This window comes from Triticum dicoccoides, chromosome 6B, assembly GCF_002162155.2.
Source record: "Triticum dicoccoides isolate Atlit2015 ecotype Zavitan chromosome 6B, WEW_v2.0, whole genome shotgun sequence".
NCBI classification, from domain to species: Eukaryota; Viridiplantae; Streptophyta; class Magnoliopsida; order Poales; family Poaceae; genus Triticum; species Triticum dicoccoides.
In genome coordinates, this window is record NC_041391.1 from 649657868 (window position 1) to 649675325 (window position 17458).

General features: G+C 43.8%; 1 protein-coding gene and 2 long non-coding RNA genes across 8 annotated transcripts; 2 read left to right on the forward strand and 1 right to left on the reverse strand.

Annotated features, from left to right (window-relative positions):
• Positions 1 to 6169: 6169 nt before the first annotated feature.
• LOC119325078 lies at positions 6170 to 9444 on the forward strand. Of its 5 annotated transcripts, none has more exons than XR_005157306.1 (5): positions 6170 to 7550; positions 7633 to 7808; positions 8475 to 8569; positions 9081 to 9112; positions 9228 to 9444. It is a non-coding gene; the product is annotated as an uncharacterized LOC119325078 (long non-coding RNA). The 5 variants fall into 5 exon arrangements; XR_005157304.1 differs by having other exon boundaries at positions 8475 to 8532; XR_005157305.1 differs by having other exon boundaries at positions 9081 to 9139; positions 9228 to 9340.
• A 137-nt stretch (positions 9445 to 9581) lies between these two features.
• Positions 9582 to 11724, reverse strand: LOC119325077. Of its 2 annotated transcripts, none has more exons than XR_005157302.1 (4): positions 11587 to 11724; positions 10179 to 10287; positions 9943 to 10056; positions 9582 to 9850 (listed from the first exon to the last, which is right to left on the reverse strand). XR_005157302.1 is itself a non-coding variant. In XM_037598825.1 (4 exons), the coding sequence occupies exons 1-4, from the start codon at positions 11587 to 11589 to the stop codon at positions 9800 to 9802; spliced, it is 330 nt and encodes a 109-aa protein (XP_037454722.1). In that variant the 5' UTR covers positions 11590 to 11724; the 3' UTR covers positions 9582 to 9799. The 2 variants fall into 2 exon arrangements, 1 of the variants encoding a protein (XP_037454722.1); XM_037598825.1 differs by having other exon boundaries at positions 9943 to 10109.
• Positions 9972 to 11592, forward strand: LOC119325079. The gene is made up of 3 exons (XR_005157308.1): positions 9972 to 10089; positions 10155 to 10244; positions 10631 to 11592. It is a non-coding gene; the product is annotated as an uncharacterized LOC119325079 (long non-coding RNA).
• Positions 11725 to 17458: the final 5734 nt, after the last annotated feature.

Consider the following 17458-nt stretch of genomic DNA (forward strand, 5'->3'; position numbering starts at 1 on the left):
CGGTTTTTTCTTTCGTTTTCCCGATTATCGGTGCTTTTTGTTTTTGTTTTCCAGTCTCCAATTTCTTACCAGTATTTTATGTGAATTTTTAATTAAAATCTATTAACATGGAATCTAGTTTCAAAGATCTTGACATGCGAAATCCAGCGATGTAAACGGTTCAAGATTTGGATGCACGATTCAAGAGATAAAACATTTTGAATAAACGAATCTACGAAAAAGGAAAAACAACCAGGTTACGACGAATGGTGCACCGCTTGTCAACGCCCGAGAAGGTGGGAGCGATCTTTACAAGAAGTAACCCCTAACTAGTGAATTTGGGTTAGTTTAGTTGGCATCTACACCGCTACATGCCCCTGGAGGGTGCGTGGAGTTAGCCTTCGTAGCTGTTTTGTTTGTTTCGTAACTCAGACATGGTTATTAGCCTGGCCCAGCCGCCCAGGCAAGCGGAATTGGACGCCTGGATGGCTGCTTGGCATGCAAATTTGTGGTTCTGTCCAAACAACAGAAGGTAAATATGATGTGATATATTCTAATACTCTAACCAGGCATGGTAAATGTTTTAAGCATGTATATTAAAAAATGATCCTAATGTATACAAAAAAATGTACAACGTTTATTAGAAAAGTAGACCTCAAATAATATATGTTTTAAAAAATGTTAATTATGTATTGTAAAAATGTTAAATATATATAAAGGAAATTGTTCCCGATGTATACAAAAAATGCAAAAAAATTAGAAAACAAAATATATATGTTTATAAAAATGTTAATCGTGGATTTGGCAATGTTAAATGTGTATATGAAAATTGTTCACGATCTAGAAAAAAATGGTTAACATGTATAAAAAAGTAGACATAATAAAATATATGATTGAGAAAATATTAATCATGTATTTAAATAATAATAAAGGTGTGGAAATTTACAATACGTGTGGAAAAAGGTAGACATAAAAAATTATAAATTAAAAAAAGTTATTTCGCAAAGAAAAAAGTTTCAAAAGTGTTGATCATGTCTTTGGTAAATGTTGAACTTGTATATAAAAGATGTTCCTGATGTATAATTTTTTAATGTGTATGTAAAAGGTTGACATGAAAATATATGTTTGAACAAAATATTAATCATGTATTTGAAAAATGATCCACGTGCACAGGATAATGATTCAAATGTATACAAAAAATATTTCGTGTAATGGAAAAATATATTAAAGATTAATAAAAATATGTCCCTATTCTATATGGAAATAGGAAGAAAACAGCAATTAAAATCAAGGTTTCGTCTTGCTCTTTGACAAGCACCTTATTTACTTCATATTTCTTTTGTAATCATCACAAAGAGTACCATCATGTAATAAAAACAAAAAAACATATCACAATTCTAGGAGTATGCCTCCCCGTTCGACACCCCCGGTTTGTCCAAGCCTTAACATTAGGGGGGATTTGTGGCACGTAGGTGCAGGGGCACCGACATCATTTTTCTTTTGGCTTGTGATGTCTATCGTCTGAGGACCAGACTGGTATTGTATTTTACTTCGAAGCCATCATCAAGGACGTAGGTGAAGGGGATGCCACTTGATAAAGCGCCGGGGCCGGACGGTTTCACGGGACGGTTCTATGCCTCGTGTTGGCACATCATCAAGGACGACTTCATGCGCGCACTCGAGCATTTCTTCCGCGGTGACATGCGCGGGCTGGCCTCAATCAACAAGGCGCCCGTTTCCCTCTTGCCCAAGAAAGTGGGGGCGGCAGAGCTGAAGGACTATAGGCCGGTGAGCCTCATTCATGGAGCAATCAAGATCTTCGAGAAAGTGTTGGCAACCCGGTTGGCGGCGGAACTGCCGCATCTAGTAGGCAACCACCAAAGTGCGTTTGTGGGTGGGCGGTCTCTCCATGACAACTTCATGCTTGTGCAGGGCACGGCACGCCGTCTACACGCCCTACGTGAGCCCACAGTACTCCTAAAGCTAGACATATCTAAGGCTTTTGACACCATACAGTGGCCGTTCATCTTGGAGGTTTTGGAACACATGGGTTTTGGACCGTGGTGGCGAGCTTGGGTCTGCGCCATCCTGTCAACTTCGACCACGAGAATCGCGGTGAATGGAATACCTGGGGAGATGATCTTCAACTGCTGCGGCTTGCGCCAAGGGGACCCGATATCCCCAATGTTGTTCATCCTATGCGTGGAGCCGCTTCATAGATTGTTCCGGAAGGCTACAATGGCAGGCCTCCTCACGCCCCTAGCACGATCAGGGCTGCAACAGAGGCTCTCAATGTTTGTAGACGACGTTAGAATCTTCATCAAGCCCGAGCAACAAGACTCGGCTGCAAGCAAGGCCATCTTGCGCATCTTTGGGCAGGCCTCCGGACTGCATGTTAATATGGCCAAGAGTGCGGCACTCCCTATCCGCTGCTCCGAGGAAGACTTGACTCGAGTCTGCGGCGCCCTTGGCTGTGCGGCGTCGGCATTCCCATGCAAATACCTGGGCCTCCCGCTGTCCCTCAGGAAGCTCATCGTGGCGCAACTGCGGGGCCTCGTTGACCAATTGGCTGCACACCTCCCACATTGGAAGGCGGCGACCCTTTCGAAGAGCAGCCGAGCGCTGCTTGTGCACGCGGTCCTCTGCGCGATCCCGATTCACTCTATGTTGGCGCTAGAACTGCCACCGAAGATCATCTCCGCCATGATCAAGATCTGTCGTGGGTTCCTTTGGGTTGGGAAGCCAGACGCTGGAGTAGGCTGTTGCCAGGTGGCCTGGGATCGGGTATGTGCACCCAAGTGGGCTGGCGGGCTCGGCATCCCGGACCTAAGGTGGACGAATGTGGCCCTGCAGGCCAAGTGGTTATGGTTGCAAAGGGTGGACCGGGATAGGCCATGGTCGGAGTTCGCGGTTTCCGTTCCGAAAGAGTCCAGGCAGCTCTACCAAGCAGCGGCGAGATCTAGTGTTGGGGATGGTCGGAGCACGTTATTCTGGGAAGATTGTTGGCTCAATGGGTACCGTATACAAGAGCTAGCACCGCGGGCGTACGACATGGTAGCGCCACGGACGAGGAGGTCGAGATCCGTGTTCGAAGACATAGTGCAGGGCAGATGGGCCACGGACATCGGACCCGCTATCGATGCGGACGGCCTGGTAGAATACATGGGCATCTGGCCCGCGGTGGTGGCGGTGCAGCTGCACGAGGGGACGACAGACTCTATCACATGGTCATGGGGGAAAGATGGCACGTTCTCAGCCAGATCGGCGTATGCGGCCAAGTTTGCAGGTCGGCAGGTATCGCCTACAGCGGCATTCACATGGAGTTCAAGAACACCGTTGCGGTGTAGATTCTTTGCTTGGCTTGTGATCATGGACAGGTGCTGGACCTCCGCCAGACTGGCCAGACGAGGGTTGCTGCACCAGGCTGCTTGCCCTCTCTGTGACCAGCATGACGAAACGATCGGCCATCTACTTGTCGAGTGTGTGCTGACGCGACAGGTTTGGACACATGTGTTCACGGCAATGGGTATCCCGCATGCCACACCGACTCCAGGAGAAGCGTTGCAGGATTGGTGCACCAGACTCGGCGCCAGTAGGCGGCACTCGAAGACAATCCGCGCCATCTGCCTGCTTACCATGTGGGAGGTGTGGAAGCACAGGAATGCCATCGCCTTTGATGGGGCATCCGTCTGTCTCGCGCGGCTTCTGGACCGGATTCGGAGCGAAGGCGAGGTATGGAGGCAGGCGGGCATACTTCGAGGGGAGTTCGCAGTGGCATTCACGGCGACACCGAAGCGGGCAGCTAGCGAGTAGCCGGATTAGCACATAGGCGGACAAACGCGGAGCGCATTGTAATCAAGCGTTGTAACATAATTGTGGAGGGCTCTTTCCCTTTCTCCTTTAATATATGATACGCACACTCGTGCATATTCGAGATTTTTTTTTACACAAGACTGGTATTGTAGCACCGTGACTTTCCTTTTGAATGTTAGAGGATCCGGTTCCGACTCTAGACTGAGAACTAGATAAAATAAAATAAAAATAACACTACAAAGTTTAGGTTACGATTTATCTTAAATATGATCACCTAAAGAATCTCAAAACGGTTACCAGGGAGCTCTTAGAACAGTGTATGGATGCACATATGCTCGTAGGATATGCTTGGAGGCAGTACGCATTGTTACATCGCATCAAATCAAAGATAATGTGATAGAACTCCTATAAGCGTGTGATAATACTAGTACTTTTATTTAAACTTGAGAAGAGAGACGGGAACATAATCCTGGAGTCCGCGCCTACTAACTCAAGCGTCAAGGGGTAGCGGGAATTGGAGGCGGGGGAGAGACACTACTGCTAGCTTTGGGGCGTGTTTACCGCGGTTGTTCGTGCACGGCAAGTTCTAGCTGCCGGAGGACGTGGACACAGGCGGCCTTTCACAGGGGAAGTGTTTAGAAACGGCGCACCGGCCGAACCGTTCTGCCGGTTCACACGCCACGCTGGCAAACGCGCCCGCGCATCCCCGCCTCCTTCCTTACGCGCCTCCATCCCCTACCTTCAGCCTACGTGCGCACACCTCCCCTCCCCCGAGCTGCGACTGGGCCTCCACGAACTCCATCGCCGGCGGCCAGGCGCTCCCTCGCCGGCCGTCATGGCTGCCTGCTGCGATGGCCAGATCCATCCCCAACCTACAGCCTTCAAGGGCGCGCATCCCCTCCCCTCCTCCTCCTCTCGGGCAGCGACTGGGCCACCACAATCTCCATCGTCGGCGGCCAGGGCGCTCCCTCGCCGCCCGCCATAACTGCCTACCCGCCATGCCCGGATCCACCCGCGTATAGAAGTGTTGCAACCGTCACCTAAAAAAGCTTCAACGGCCATTCAAAAAAGCTTCAACCATAGACATAGAAAGCTTCAATGGCACTGCACAACAAGGGGAAGCTGCAACCATAGTTGAATTTTGCTACTACCGGCGAAGCTTTTTGCTACATCCATCAGGCGGAGCTCGGACCTCGCGACAACGACAACGATGTTTTGCTGCAACCGTAGCAGGATTTTGCTACAACTAGCATCGTTTTTTGCTACAACCAGCATAATGTTTTGCTACATCCATCATGGCCGAGCTGCGACCCGCGACGGCGACGACGGCTTTTTGTTACAACTGTCATAGGTATTTGCTACGTCCGGCAACGGGCTTTGTTACATCCGTTTATTTTTTTAGAATGCAAATGTTCGCTACAACCCATTCTTTTTTGTTGCAACCATGTCTCCATTTTGCTACGACCAACAACGAAAAATGCTACAACGGCCAATTATATTTGCTAGAACCAGTCAATCGTCAGCGAGGCGGAGCTGCATCCATGGCGTGCGCAGGCGGGATCCATCCATGGCGAGCGCGGACGGCGAAGCTGCATCCATGGCGAGCGCGGCCAGCGGAGCTGCATCCATGGCGAGCGCGGCCAGAGGAGCTACATCCATGGCGAGCGCGGATCTCCGACGAGCGCGGGCGGCGGAGCTGCATCCATGGCGACCGCTGTTCTTGGGCAAACGCAGAAGGCCGGCGAGGGCGCCCACCGGCGACGAGGGAACGCCGCGGTGGTGCTTTAAGCTCGGCCGTTTTCTCGCGCGGTATGGCGTGGTCTCGACGGCGCTCGAGGGGAGGAGACAATGTTTCTGCGAGAGGAAGAAGGGAGCTGGGCGAATCGTTTTTTTACCTAGATCTGACGGTCTCCGCGATTTGATCTGACGGCCCGCGCGCGACCGGCCGAAACGTTGGGCCGGTGCGCCGGCGCAGATCACTGCCCCTTTCACAGTGGGCTGTGAGAACGGCATGCTCACAGTCACCGTCAAGAAGCAACCACCGTCAGAGTAGAAGGCCAAGCCCGTCCAAGCTAAAGGCTTGATGATCGGCAATGAAGACCTTTTTTTTCATTGAGCCGAAGCGAAAAAAAGATCTCTGAAGCTAAAAAATGGTTTCCATCAACTGATCATCAAGCCTTTAGCCACGGATGCTTGCTAGGGAACATTTGGTGCCGCATCGGCTTCGTCATTGTATAGTGTGGCGAACCTGTGGTAGCTTTGTGTGCTTGTTTATGGTCGCACGTTCTGCTTCTGATCCAGCCGGAGAGTAGGTGTGTGCTACTTATGGTCGTATTCTGCAAAAATGTTGTTGTGGAATGGAACAATGGAAGCACGAATTACTAGTGATCGTATCTATAACACACCGCACACATAAGAAGTGGGAGAAACGCAAAGCTCATGTAGCAGCAAAGAAGGTGGAAGCAGAGAAGGTTTAGGTGGGCCAGAGTATTGAAGAAGAAGCAGTCACAGAAGGACGAAGAGGACGTACGGGTTACCATGAGACCCACCAGCCATCCGATTCGCGAGCGAGGGTTGGGTCAAGCCCTGATGATGCATGTGGCCGGGTAACGGAACAGAATGGGGAGTACCCTGGCAAGGGCGAATTGTTCCTCCTCCTGTGTATCACCTTCCTTCTCCGATCCACCATATTCAAGTAATTGGTGCTTCGGGTCTGGTATGGAAGTGGTGCTTATAGTCTAGTCTGTTACAGTATCTGTCTGTACCTCGTCATATTTTGGCTGGTTCAAGCTGTGTGGGTGGAAAACCTAATCAAACAGGTGAAAGATTGATTGCAGTGTCTATTGCAGTGCATTGTGCTCCAACAACTTAAACAACATAATCCTTATCCCGTGAAAGTAATCTTGGTGCAAAACAAAATGTGCAATAGTGTATTCCATGACAATTGTGTTTCAGTATCAGCTCTTTTTGTTCGGCACGAAACAAATCTATTTATATATAAAAAGTATTTGATGGGTTAATCAAAGGAAAGATAAATAATCTAGAAATTATCACAATAATTGGAAATATCTGGTCGTTGATTTGATGAACGCTTTACTTAAAAGACGTAATTAACGGACAAGATCTAGGAACTTAAGTAGAAAAAAAAACAAAGAGGGATGGTATTGCCAAACAGTATTAGCACATTGATCGATCTAATTTCTACTCCTGATGGAGCAGTTGGTGAATAGTCTGTGCGGTTTATTTTCGCTGGTTTATTTTCGTCACCCCATCATCGTTTTTTTTTTGTCATCATCCCATCTCTATCAAAAAACCTTTGCCAAAAAAAACCCTCATGCTCAGAGCAGATCGATCTCCGCCGCCGACCAGACCTTCGCACGCCCGATCTCACGCCCCATAGCAGGAGGCGGCTATCTGCTGTGGGATCGGGCGAGGTGACGCCGGCGATCACGACCCTGATCCGACGGCGACCCCCTTCTGCTCTTCTCCCTCTCCTCTAGGGTTTTGGTGCCGCCATCTCCGCACTTCCAGAAAGAGATCGGGAGAGGCTGAGCCCAGAGCTAGATGAAGGAGAAGAGAATGTCCATGGATCATTAAGGGGCGGCGGCGACACAAGGCTGATGAAGGTGTTTGTAGGTGGCCTGGCGTGGGAGACGAGCAAGGAGGGCGTGCGCGTCCACTTCGAGCGCTTCAGCGAGATCCTCGAGGCCGTCGTCATCGCCGACAAGGGCACCGGCAGATCCAAGGGCAGCTGATTCGTGAGTACTCACCCAAACAATTCTCTCTTCCGCTCATCATCGATTGATCTTCAGTAGTTAATTCTCTTGATTAATTATTCAGTCCTGTTAGTTGATGCTATGCCTGAATGGATGCTTGGTAAGTTACGTTCTGGAGGCGGAGGCGGCCATCAAGACATGGTGAATGGCGTCCAGAGGGCCAACTGCGACCTAGCTCGCCTACCTTGGGATCCAGAGGTCCAAGGCACCACAACCAACTGCCTCTGCATCCATATTCTGGTAATTTATTAGTTCGATGCTTTGATTAGCTATTACTGAATTATATGATTAGTTAGTGAGAATTAAGTGCCAGGCCCGTCTCACTTTGATTGTTAGTCGTTGACCATGTGCAGTCAATTAATTAGATGCTTTCATTAACTTCTAATTTGCTGAATTATTATTGGTTAAGCACCGTGCAGGTATTCATTTGATTGTTAGTCGTTGACCATTAGCATGAAGCTAGCTAGGTGTGCGTGCATGCTACACATATATATCAGTTGTTGCAAGTTACAATCATCTGCCAACTCTCTTTTCAGAAAAAAAAATATGCCAACTTAATTAATCAATCATGTCGAATTGTAGACACAGTGACCAGACGATGCAAAGTTACTGTTTAGTTTGACATTTTTAGTAGAAGGTTTAGTGTCAATCTAGATTTGCTAGGACTAATTTGAAAACTACCGGTGTTATAGATTTGCTAGGACTAATTGATCTGCTTGCATGCCTAATGCCCTTTGTGATGTTTTCCACTATCAAGATTACACTTCTAGAAAATGTGTTTATTTTGTTAGTTTCAATCTATAACAAAATCTAATTTGATTCCACTCTGGACAATCTGCAAACAGATGCTAATTCTCCATGATTATTAACTTGTCCGAAATCTTAATTCCGTCTTTCCTATTGCAGGTTTATTTCAGTTTAGTGTGGTAATCGGCAACAACCAAGTTAACAAATCTTAACTGAAGTATGTGTTTTAAATCTTCGGTGGTGATTTTTTTCTTGTGAGTAGACCAATACAAACTGTAGTATGTATTCTGAATTTCGTTCATGTGACTAGATGCATATGAACTGAACTACTGAAGCTCTGTTATTCTTTCTAAGGCGACAATGGTCGCAACTCCATCTAAACTCGAAACAGATATCGGCCATCTCTTATTCTTTCTAAATCTTAACAGAGGAAAAATTTCACAAGCTTTAGATGGAGTCTGGCGTGTTATTCGAATTTGATTCAGAATAGAAACAGATATCGGAAACTTGAATGTACTAACGTGACACGATTCAGATTGCATTGGCTGACATATGTAATGATCTTCATATAAAAGGGGAAATTAAATCAATCACATGTACATCCGGGTTGCCCGACGCATATGTTTGAGAGGCAGTACATGAGATTATCGAGGAAAGCTATGAAGAGAAGCATACAAATATACTAAGATGACACCTGATTCCCTAGGTGTGCATGACATACTGATCATCATTTGAACTAATCTATGATCTTGTTTGCAATTTCAGGGTGGTGTAGCAAGCAAGCAAGAATTGGAGAGGTATCATTATGAGCTAATCTGGACCATGTACAGAGTTGACAATAGTTCAAAAAATATCTGTTTACTGAAGGTTGAGATTCCAATTCACATGTACATTGTTCTGCATTTTCTACAGTCTTCGGTGCATGCTTGGAGAAGAGGCTAAGATGAGAGGCTTCAATCTGGAGATGACAATGATAGTCACCTGGTGCAACTAAAGGTTCGGTTTCATACTTGTGAAGTTGTGATGATATTGTTCAGGTAGTACTCCCTGACTGATTTCACTTGTACTATTTCTTCACAGAAGGTACTAAAATATCTTGTCATACTAATATTTAATTTCTACTGATACTTTGTGAAAATACTCAGTTTTCTTATACTAAACTATACCTGTTTACTTTTGTACTGAAATGTACCTTCTTACAAAGATTTCATAGGAAGGAGGAGGTTAAGGGAGCAAAAGGCATGTGGAGACACGAGCCAGCTCAAGGAGAAGTTAACCCATAAATTACTTCAATAATAATTTAATAAACCTCTAATTTACCTTACAGAATAAAAGGCCTATGATGAAAGAATAGCATCCAGAAAAAATACAACTAGATAACGGGACAATTTCATATGGGAGAATGACAAATTAGAGAGCTTAAACATTAAGTTGCCTCCAAAGCTTTGCAAACCGCAATGGTACAAGACTGCTAAGTTCAGTTCTTACTGGTTTCTTACTGCATGAAGAACTCTCGTCGTTACCATTTTCCAAACCTGTAGCAAGCAATGCATTAGATGACAATTCAAATTATTGGACACCAAGACTGCTGAGAAGCATTATTGTAACAAACATGGAAAGAGCTTACATCCATGACATCATCATCCCCATGCCTCTGACTTTTATCCCTTTGTTCAGGTGTCAAGTAGTTGGCCATTTGGCGGAAGTCAGGTCCAGGGGGAGACTCCGGTGTCCAGGAACTCTCCCCAGGAAAGACGTCAATCATAAGTTCCAGGTAAATTCCACTAACCAACCCTTTGCACAAAGAATTTATAGAATTGATAAGAAAGTGGAAAACAGGTGCTCAGGCAAGTAGTAACATACAAGGCACACGATGGAAGAGATGGCGTTCCCAGAGATGTGAATCACATGGGTGCGGCATCAAGAATGGTGAGAAGTCTGTGAACTTGTTCATCCTCCATGTAGACCCATCCTTCAAAAACAATGTTTTTTACAGATCAGCATAAGAAGCACCAGTTATAGCTTGACCACAACATGGAGAAGAAAACTTTATTTGACTTAAGAAATCATTTCACTTCGGTGACACAATGTGAAATCTCCAAACAGTCCAACAAGATCAGATACATAAAAGACTATCTTTCCCGACACCATACATCTTTAATCTTACAACACTGATTCAATCGAATAATATCCTTTGTTCTTCAAGCATTTTCCTTTCTTTTTATTTTGATACTATCTCCAAACTTTGTGACAACATGATCAGATATTATCAGATAGTAGAGAAAATCTAACATATATTTGCTTGGATTACCTAGCTGCAAAGCAGAATCTGAACTGGAAGACAGATCCACTCCTAATCATGTGGTACCAGGAAATTACCGAAACTCTTTCTACAGTCTGCGGTGCATGCTTGGAGAAGAGGCTAAGATGAGAGGCTTCAATCTGGAGATGACAAGGATAGTCACCTGGTGCAACTAAAGGTTCAGTTTCATACTTGTCAAGTTGTGATGATATTGTTCAGGTAGTACTCCCTGACTGATTTCACTTGCACTATTTCTTCACAGAAGGTACTAAAATATCTTGTCATGCTAATATTTAATTTCTACTGATACTTTGTGAAAATACTCAGTTTTCTTATACTAAAATATACCTGTTTACTTTTGTACTGAAATGTACCTTCTTACAAAGATTTCATAGGAAGGAGGAGGTTAAGGGAGCAAAAGGCATGTGGAGACAAGAGCCAGCTCAAGGAGAAGTTAACCCATAAATTACTTCAATAATAATTTAATAAACCTCTAATTTACCTACAGAATAAAAGGCCTATGATGAAAGAATAACATCCAGAAAAAATACAACTAGATAACGGTTGTTAACAACAAGAGAACATATGACCAAGAACATAACTGAAGAAGTGTGATTAAGGGGGAGCTTTGGAATAGATAAAAGCAGTCTCAAGCACCAATAGGATATGAAAATAGCAATGCTCATCCAGACTCATCTCTTTGGTTCTAACAGTTGCATAACTCTAGGGTACCTAACGGCTCTGTACATCCCAGTCATAGTGAAATTTCAGTTTTCAGTTCACAAACATCTTTCAGAGAAGTAACATTACCACACATAGCCATTGCTAAACTGATTTTTTTTTTTGAATTTTTGCTAAACTGAAAATGAACATGAGGATTGTCCAAGGTTCCACCAAATACACAAACGACACCTGAACAGGTGCGGAAGGGCACAGATCAGTATGGCCCGTGTGGGGTTCGGGGATTACCATTTTTGCGAGCTCTGCGAGGACGCTGGAGGCGCGGTCGGCGTGGCGTCACGAGAAGCAGTGGTGGATGGCGTCGACCTGCGTGCGGACCCTGCCGGGCGACCGCCTCCTGGGAGTGGCGGCAGAAGATCTCGGGGCCGAAGGAGCCCTCGTCGTCCTTGTTGTCTTCATGGGCATCGGCGTTTCCGAGCGGCGACGAAACGACGGCGGCGGCGGCCGAGACAGACTGCGCTTCTGTGCCTTGCGTCGCGAGCGCTGGGGTGCTTGTCGAAGGCGGGGGAGGGGGAGGGCAGAAGCAAAGAGGTGGGCCGGTGCAGGGAGAGGAGGGCCCGGACGCCGCCGTCGAGGGGAGGGGAGGCACCATGGATGGGAGTAGCTGTGAGGGGAGAAGGTGAGAGGAGCGGCTCTGAGTGGAGAAAGTGAGTGGCTGTACTGTGAGGATAAGTTTTTTTAGTTTGTGAAAAATTTGGTTTGTCTCACTTTTATTTACATGTTTATAATATAAAAATGTCATTTATATGTTTATATATTTATATGCTTCAGATTTGTGGATAAGTGTTTCAACTGATGGATTCGGATGAAACTTTCAAAATGTCAACTGACACTGCCATTGATGTAACGATATCATCAAGTTTTACTCAACTACCAGATGAGATGCATACAAATAACTATTATTTTTTGTATGTGTGATGCACATGATAACGTAAAGGGTGTATTTTTATATATGTTTATTTTTGAAGAATGAGATGGATTATGTCGATGTTTAAAAAGAATCCATCGACAAGGGTCCCAAAATGACGTCGTTCGGAGGAGACGAAAATTCAACGAGTTTTATAGAGAGTGAAAAGCGTGCAAGCGAGGATAGCCCATAAGAACATTAAAGGCAAAATAAATAAATGTTACACATGGGATATTGTTTTTACTGTGATTACCGTTCTGTTCTTTCATCCATTTTTTTATTCATGTGATTTGGCTCATTGTGATATCATAACGGTAGATTATGTCTGCACCCCTAAAGATATTACCATCATTGCATCAATCATGTATGTTATAAAAAAAGTTTGCAAAACATTAACATTGCCAATGAAATGGATTTAAATTATTTTCCATTTGTTATCTTTTATATACATGCAAATTTTAACACCCGTTATGTTTATATATAATACCAGCAAAATATTTAAATGGCCGTGGTGAGTATTCTCCGTTACACATTTTAAGACCTTCAACATGAAGTATTCGTGTTAACTACATATATTGCTTGTATAAGATGGTTATGAGTTGAGGAAGAAGTTTTTATTATGCTTGCTCAAATATCATCCAAATAAAGCTAAAAACAACATTATTGATATTGTGCGAGAATTTCTTAATCGAATCAAGAATATCTTAATTAGTAATAATTCTTAGTTGGATCATCGCTCTTATGTATGAATCATCAACTTGCTTTTATTATCTATTTATATTGCAAGTAAAGTGGATTTCAATTATTACGCGGTTGCACTCGTGCCATTGTGTCTTTATTACATGTAAAATTTAACATGTGTTTATATAACTCCAATGAAATATTTCAAAAGCCCGTGGCAACGCACGGACATTCTACTAGTCTAGTTAGAGTAACAATGGTACAAGATCCAACATTTTCTAAAACAAAAGTACTTGATGTGTTAATCAGAGGAAAGATAAATAATCTAGAAATTACCACAATAATTAGAAATATCTGGTTGTTGATTTGGTGAACGCTTTACTTAAAAGACGTAATTAACGGACAAGATCTAGGAACTTAAGTAGAAAAAAAACAAAGAGGGATGGTATTGCCAAACAGTATTAGCACATTGATCGATCTAATCTAGTTAGAGTAATAATGGTACAAGATCCAACATTTTCTAAAACAAATTCCCAACGATTATGAGAAGGGTGATCCTATATGGAACGAGTAGGAGTATTACTCTATCAATAGTGAACGAGTAGGGGTTGTGGTTCTTCATGAAACGCTTCATGAAATCCATAAGAAAAAAATAGACGGGGTTGTTTTCAAAGTGGATTTCAAAAAAGCGTACGATAAAGTCAAATAGCCATTTCTTCAACAGGCCTTGCATATGAAAGATTTTGATCAGGCCTGAAGACACCAGATAGAATCTTTCATGCAAAAAGGGAGTGTTGGAATTAAAGTGAATGACGACATAGGTCACTACTTCCAAACACATAAGGGCCTGAGACAAGGAGATCCGATGTCACCTATTCTGTTCAACATAGTTGTTGACATGTTGACAATTCTAATACGAAGGGCAAAGGATGTTGGTCAAGTAGGTGGCCTGGTACCTTATTTAGTTGATGGAGGTGTGTCTATCCTACAGTACGCCGATGATACTATCATCTTCATGGAGCATGACTTGACAAAAGCGAGAAACATGAAGCTGGTGTTATGCTTATTCGAACAATTGACCGGGTTAAAGATTAACTTCCACAAAAGCGAAATGTTCTGCTTCCGAAGAGCCAATGAGGAACAAGAGGCGTACAAACAATTGTTCGGGTGTGAACTGGGGGCTTTACTTTTCACGTATTTGGGTATTACCAATTCACCATCGTAAGCTAACAAATAGAGAATGAAAGTGCATTGAGGATCGATTTGAAAAGAACTGAGTTGGTGGAAGGGCAAGCTGATGTCATATGGGGGCCGATTAATTCTCATTAATTCGGTACTCACGAGCATGCCCATGTTTCTCTTGTCTTTTTTCGAGGTACCAGTTGGAGTTCGGAAAAGACTGAACTTCTATCGATCCCGCTTCTTCTGGCAGAGTGATAACCTGAAGACAAAGTATAGACTCGCTAAATGGGATATTATTTGTCGACCGAAAGACCAAGGGGCTCTAGGTATCGAAAATCTTGAGGTTAAGAACATATGTCTTCTCAGCAAGTGGCTGTATAAGCTATCTGTAGAGACGGAGGCCACATGGGCGCAGATTCTACGTAAGAAGTACCTTCATTCCAAAACTTTGTCTCAGGTGATAGTGAGGCCGATGGACTCGCCTTTTTGGAAAGGACTGATGAGAATTAAATTAGTCTTTTTCAACAGGACAAAGTTTATAGTCGGAAACGGTACCTCTACGAGATTCTGGGAGGATACATGACTACGGGAAACACCCCTCGCGCTTCAATATCCTTCCCTTTATAACATTGTTCCACGAAGAGACGCTTTTGTTGCGACGGTACTTCAGTCCACCTCCTCTTAATATCCACTTTAGGAGAACACTAGCCGAATTCTGTTGGGAAGCTTGGCTCCATCTTGTGAGACGACTGATGGATGTGCAGCTTTCTCAACGACCAGACCAGTTGTGCTGGAAGCTAACTAGGAATGGAGAGTTTATGGTTAAATCCATGTATCTGGACGTTATCAACTCTAGTTCTATTCCTAGTTCGAAACATGTTTGAAATGTCAAAGTACCTTTGAGAGTTAAAGTGTTAATGTGGTTTGTACACAAACAAGTCATTTTAACTAAGGACAACTTGACAAAACACAATTGGATTAGTTCTACAAGATGTAGTTTTTGTGACCGGGATGAATCCATCAAACACCTCTTTCTTGATTGTCCGATGGCCAAATTTTTTTGGTGGACTGTTCATATAGCTTTTAATATTACTCCTCCGAATAATATCAACACATTATTTGGGATGTGGCTCGATGGGATAGATTCCGAAATAGCGAGACACATTCGGGTAGGAGTAGGTGCTTTACTTTGGGCAGTCTGGAACTGCAGAAATGATTTAGTTTTTAACAGAACAAAAAATACTCATTTTTTGCAGGTTATCTTCCGAGCCACAGCGTTGATCCGTATGTGGTCGCTGCTCACTCGACGGAGGCCAGGGAGTGTTTGGTTACCGGATCTATCCGATGGGAGATGGTAGCTCGGGCTATATTTAACTGGTTTGGGTAGCGGTCATGTAATAGAATAGGCAATTAGTTTTCCTGTCTTTCTTTTGCCAGCCGGTTGTGGCTTTACTTTTACCCTTCTGCTCTTTGTGAGCTTTTTTGGTTCGTTCATTTGAGACTTCAAGACCAATGTTGAACTTATTTGCTTTTTACTAATAAATATGACCGTATACGTCGCTCTGATGCAGAGGCCGGGGATCTCCCCCTTTTTGAAAAGAAGTAGTGAAACAAAGTCACCACAAAAGGCCACTTGAGGAAGTTTTGGCTCCCACTGTCCCACGTGCACATGCACCTAGATGAAAAATAAATGCAGAAAAAATAGCAATAAAATTCGTAAAAGATCTGAATTATTTTTGTGACTTGTTGAGTGTTTTACCCGCTTGCAATGTTTCATTAAGAAAAAAGATTCGTAATGCTCTGGATGGAAAAAAATGGTGCTCCAAAAACACTATCTTTAAATCATTACCGAGCACTATTTTTTTCCTAGACCTTTGTGCCGTTCCATAAAGAAAATTTGCACGTTGGTAGAAAATAAAGCAAAATTTTAGAAGGAGCATTAATATAAGATCGGGATTAGAATGACACGTTCACACTTGTAGAAGTTAGAATAGAAAACCTTTCTAAGCAATGTCTATTTTTCACATCTATTAAGGTATTATTATGTATTGACTAACCTAACTCTTTTTAGTATTTGAACTCTAACTATAGTTTAAGTAGTGGGTCATGGCAGCTAGCGAAAGAAGTGTTAGCACGTTAAATTGACGCTATAGCGCATTAAATGGATTAGCATGACGTCTCTCCAAACACTATATCGCCGCTATAGCATGGAGATAAGGTGCACATTTAGAACTATTCACCCAATCAACAGCTCTCTCTCTCTCTCTCTCTCTCTCTCTCTCTCTCTCTCTCTCTCTCTCTCTGCCCCCAACTGCAAGAGTATCAGCTCATCTTTGTGTCTTTTGCTGCGTCCGACGAACTCCTCTCAGTATCTTGAATTCCATCCTTTGGTCAGGCAACTATTGACAAATGCAAAGGCTATATTAAATGTGGTCATCTAGAGAAATACTACAAAGAAATGCCATCTTAACCATCATCATCTAAAAATTGTATATGGATGTCATGTGCTCCTGGAGGCAGGAATAAAAGGCATGTAAGAGGAATGGTGGTTGCATCACATCACAACTAACTTAATGTAGTGGTACTCCTATCTGAGGGTGAGAAAATAGTAATCCTATTTAAATTGGAGACAAAAGAAGGAACATGATCATTATTCACAAACAATCCACTATTCGCACTTGAGCCAAGCAAGGAGTAGAGACTAGAGACCAGTGGTTGCTAGCATACGTAACACAAAGAAGTTTACACTTAGTTGCCATTGCTTTTGCAATGTTTTCGAAATCCATAGACATTCTAGGAGTTGGAATCATCAGGATTTACGAGATTGTTTGTTCCTTGTTGTGGGGATGTTGGGGGTGGTGGCCCTGGATTAGTGGGTGGACCCTCTTGTTCGGAAATGATGGTGACGGCGAGCGATGTTGAGTCGCAACTCGATTTTGGTAGCCAGTTTCTTCCGGCGAGTTCGAGCGCCCCTCGTACCACACCATATCTTTGTGGAGTCGGAGCTAACGATGAGGAGTGTTGGAGCTGACGATGACATAAGATGGGTGATCGATTGTAGGGGCATGATCAATGTACACCTATCTTCATTGGCAAAGCCGGAGTGGAAGGCTTAAGAAGAAGTGATGACAACATCGGCGACGTTTCGTGTGTGGACATTGTGCGGGCAGTCGGTGTCCTCATGTGTGTTCATGTTCCATGAGGATATTTTGTGGGCATTTGTGAAAAAAATTGTGCGGCTTTTTACAAACGGCAATGCTACACCTACGTAACCATCAAACTTAAACTAATGTAATAGCTTAGGTGGCCATTTTTCGATTGGAGGAAATC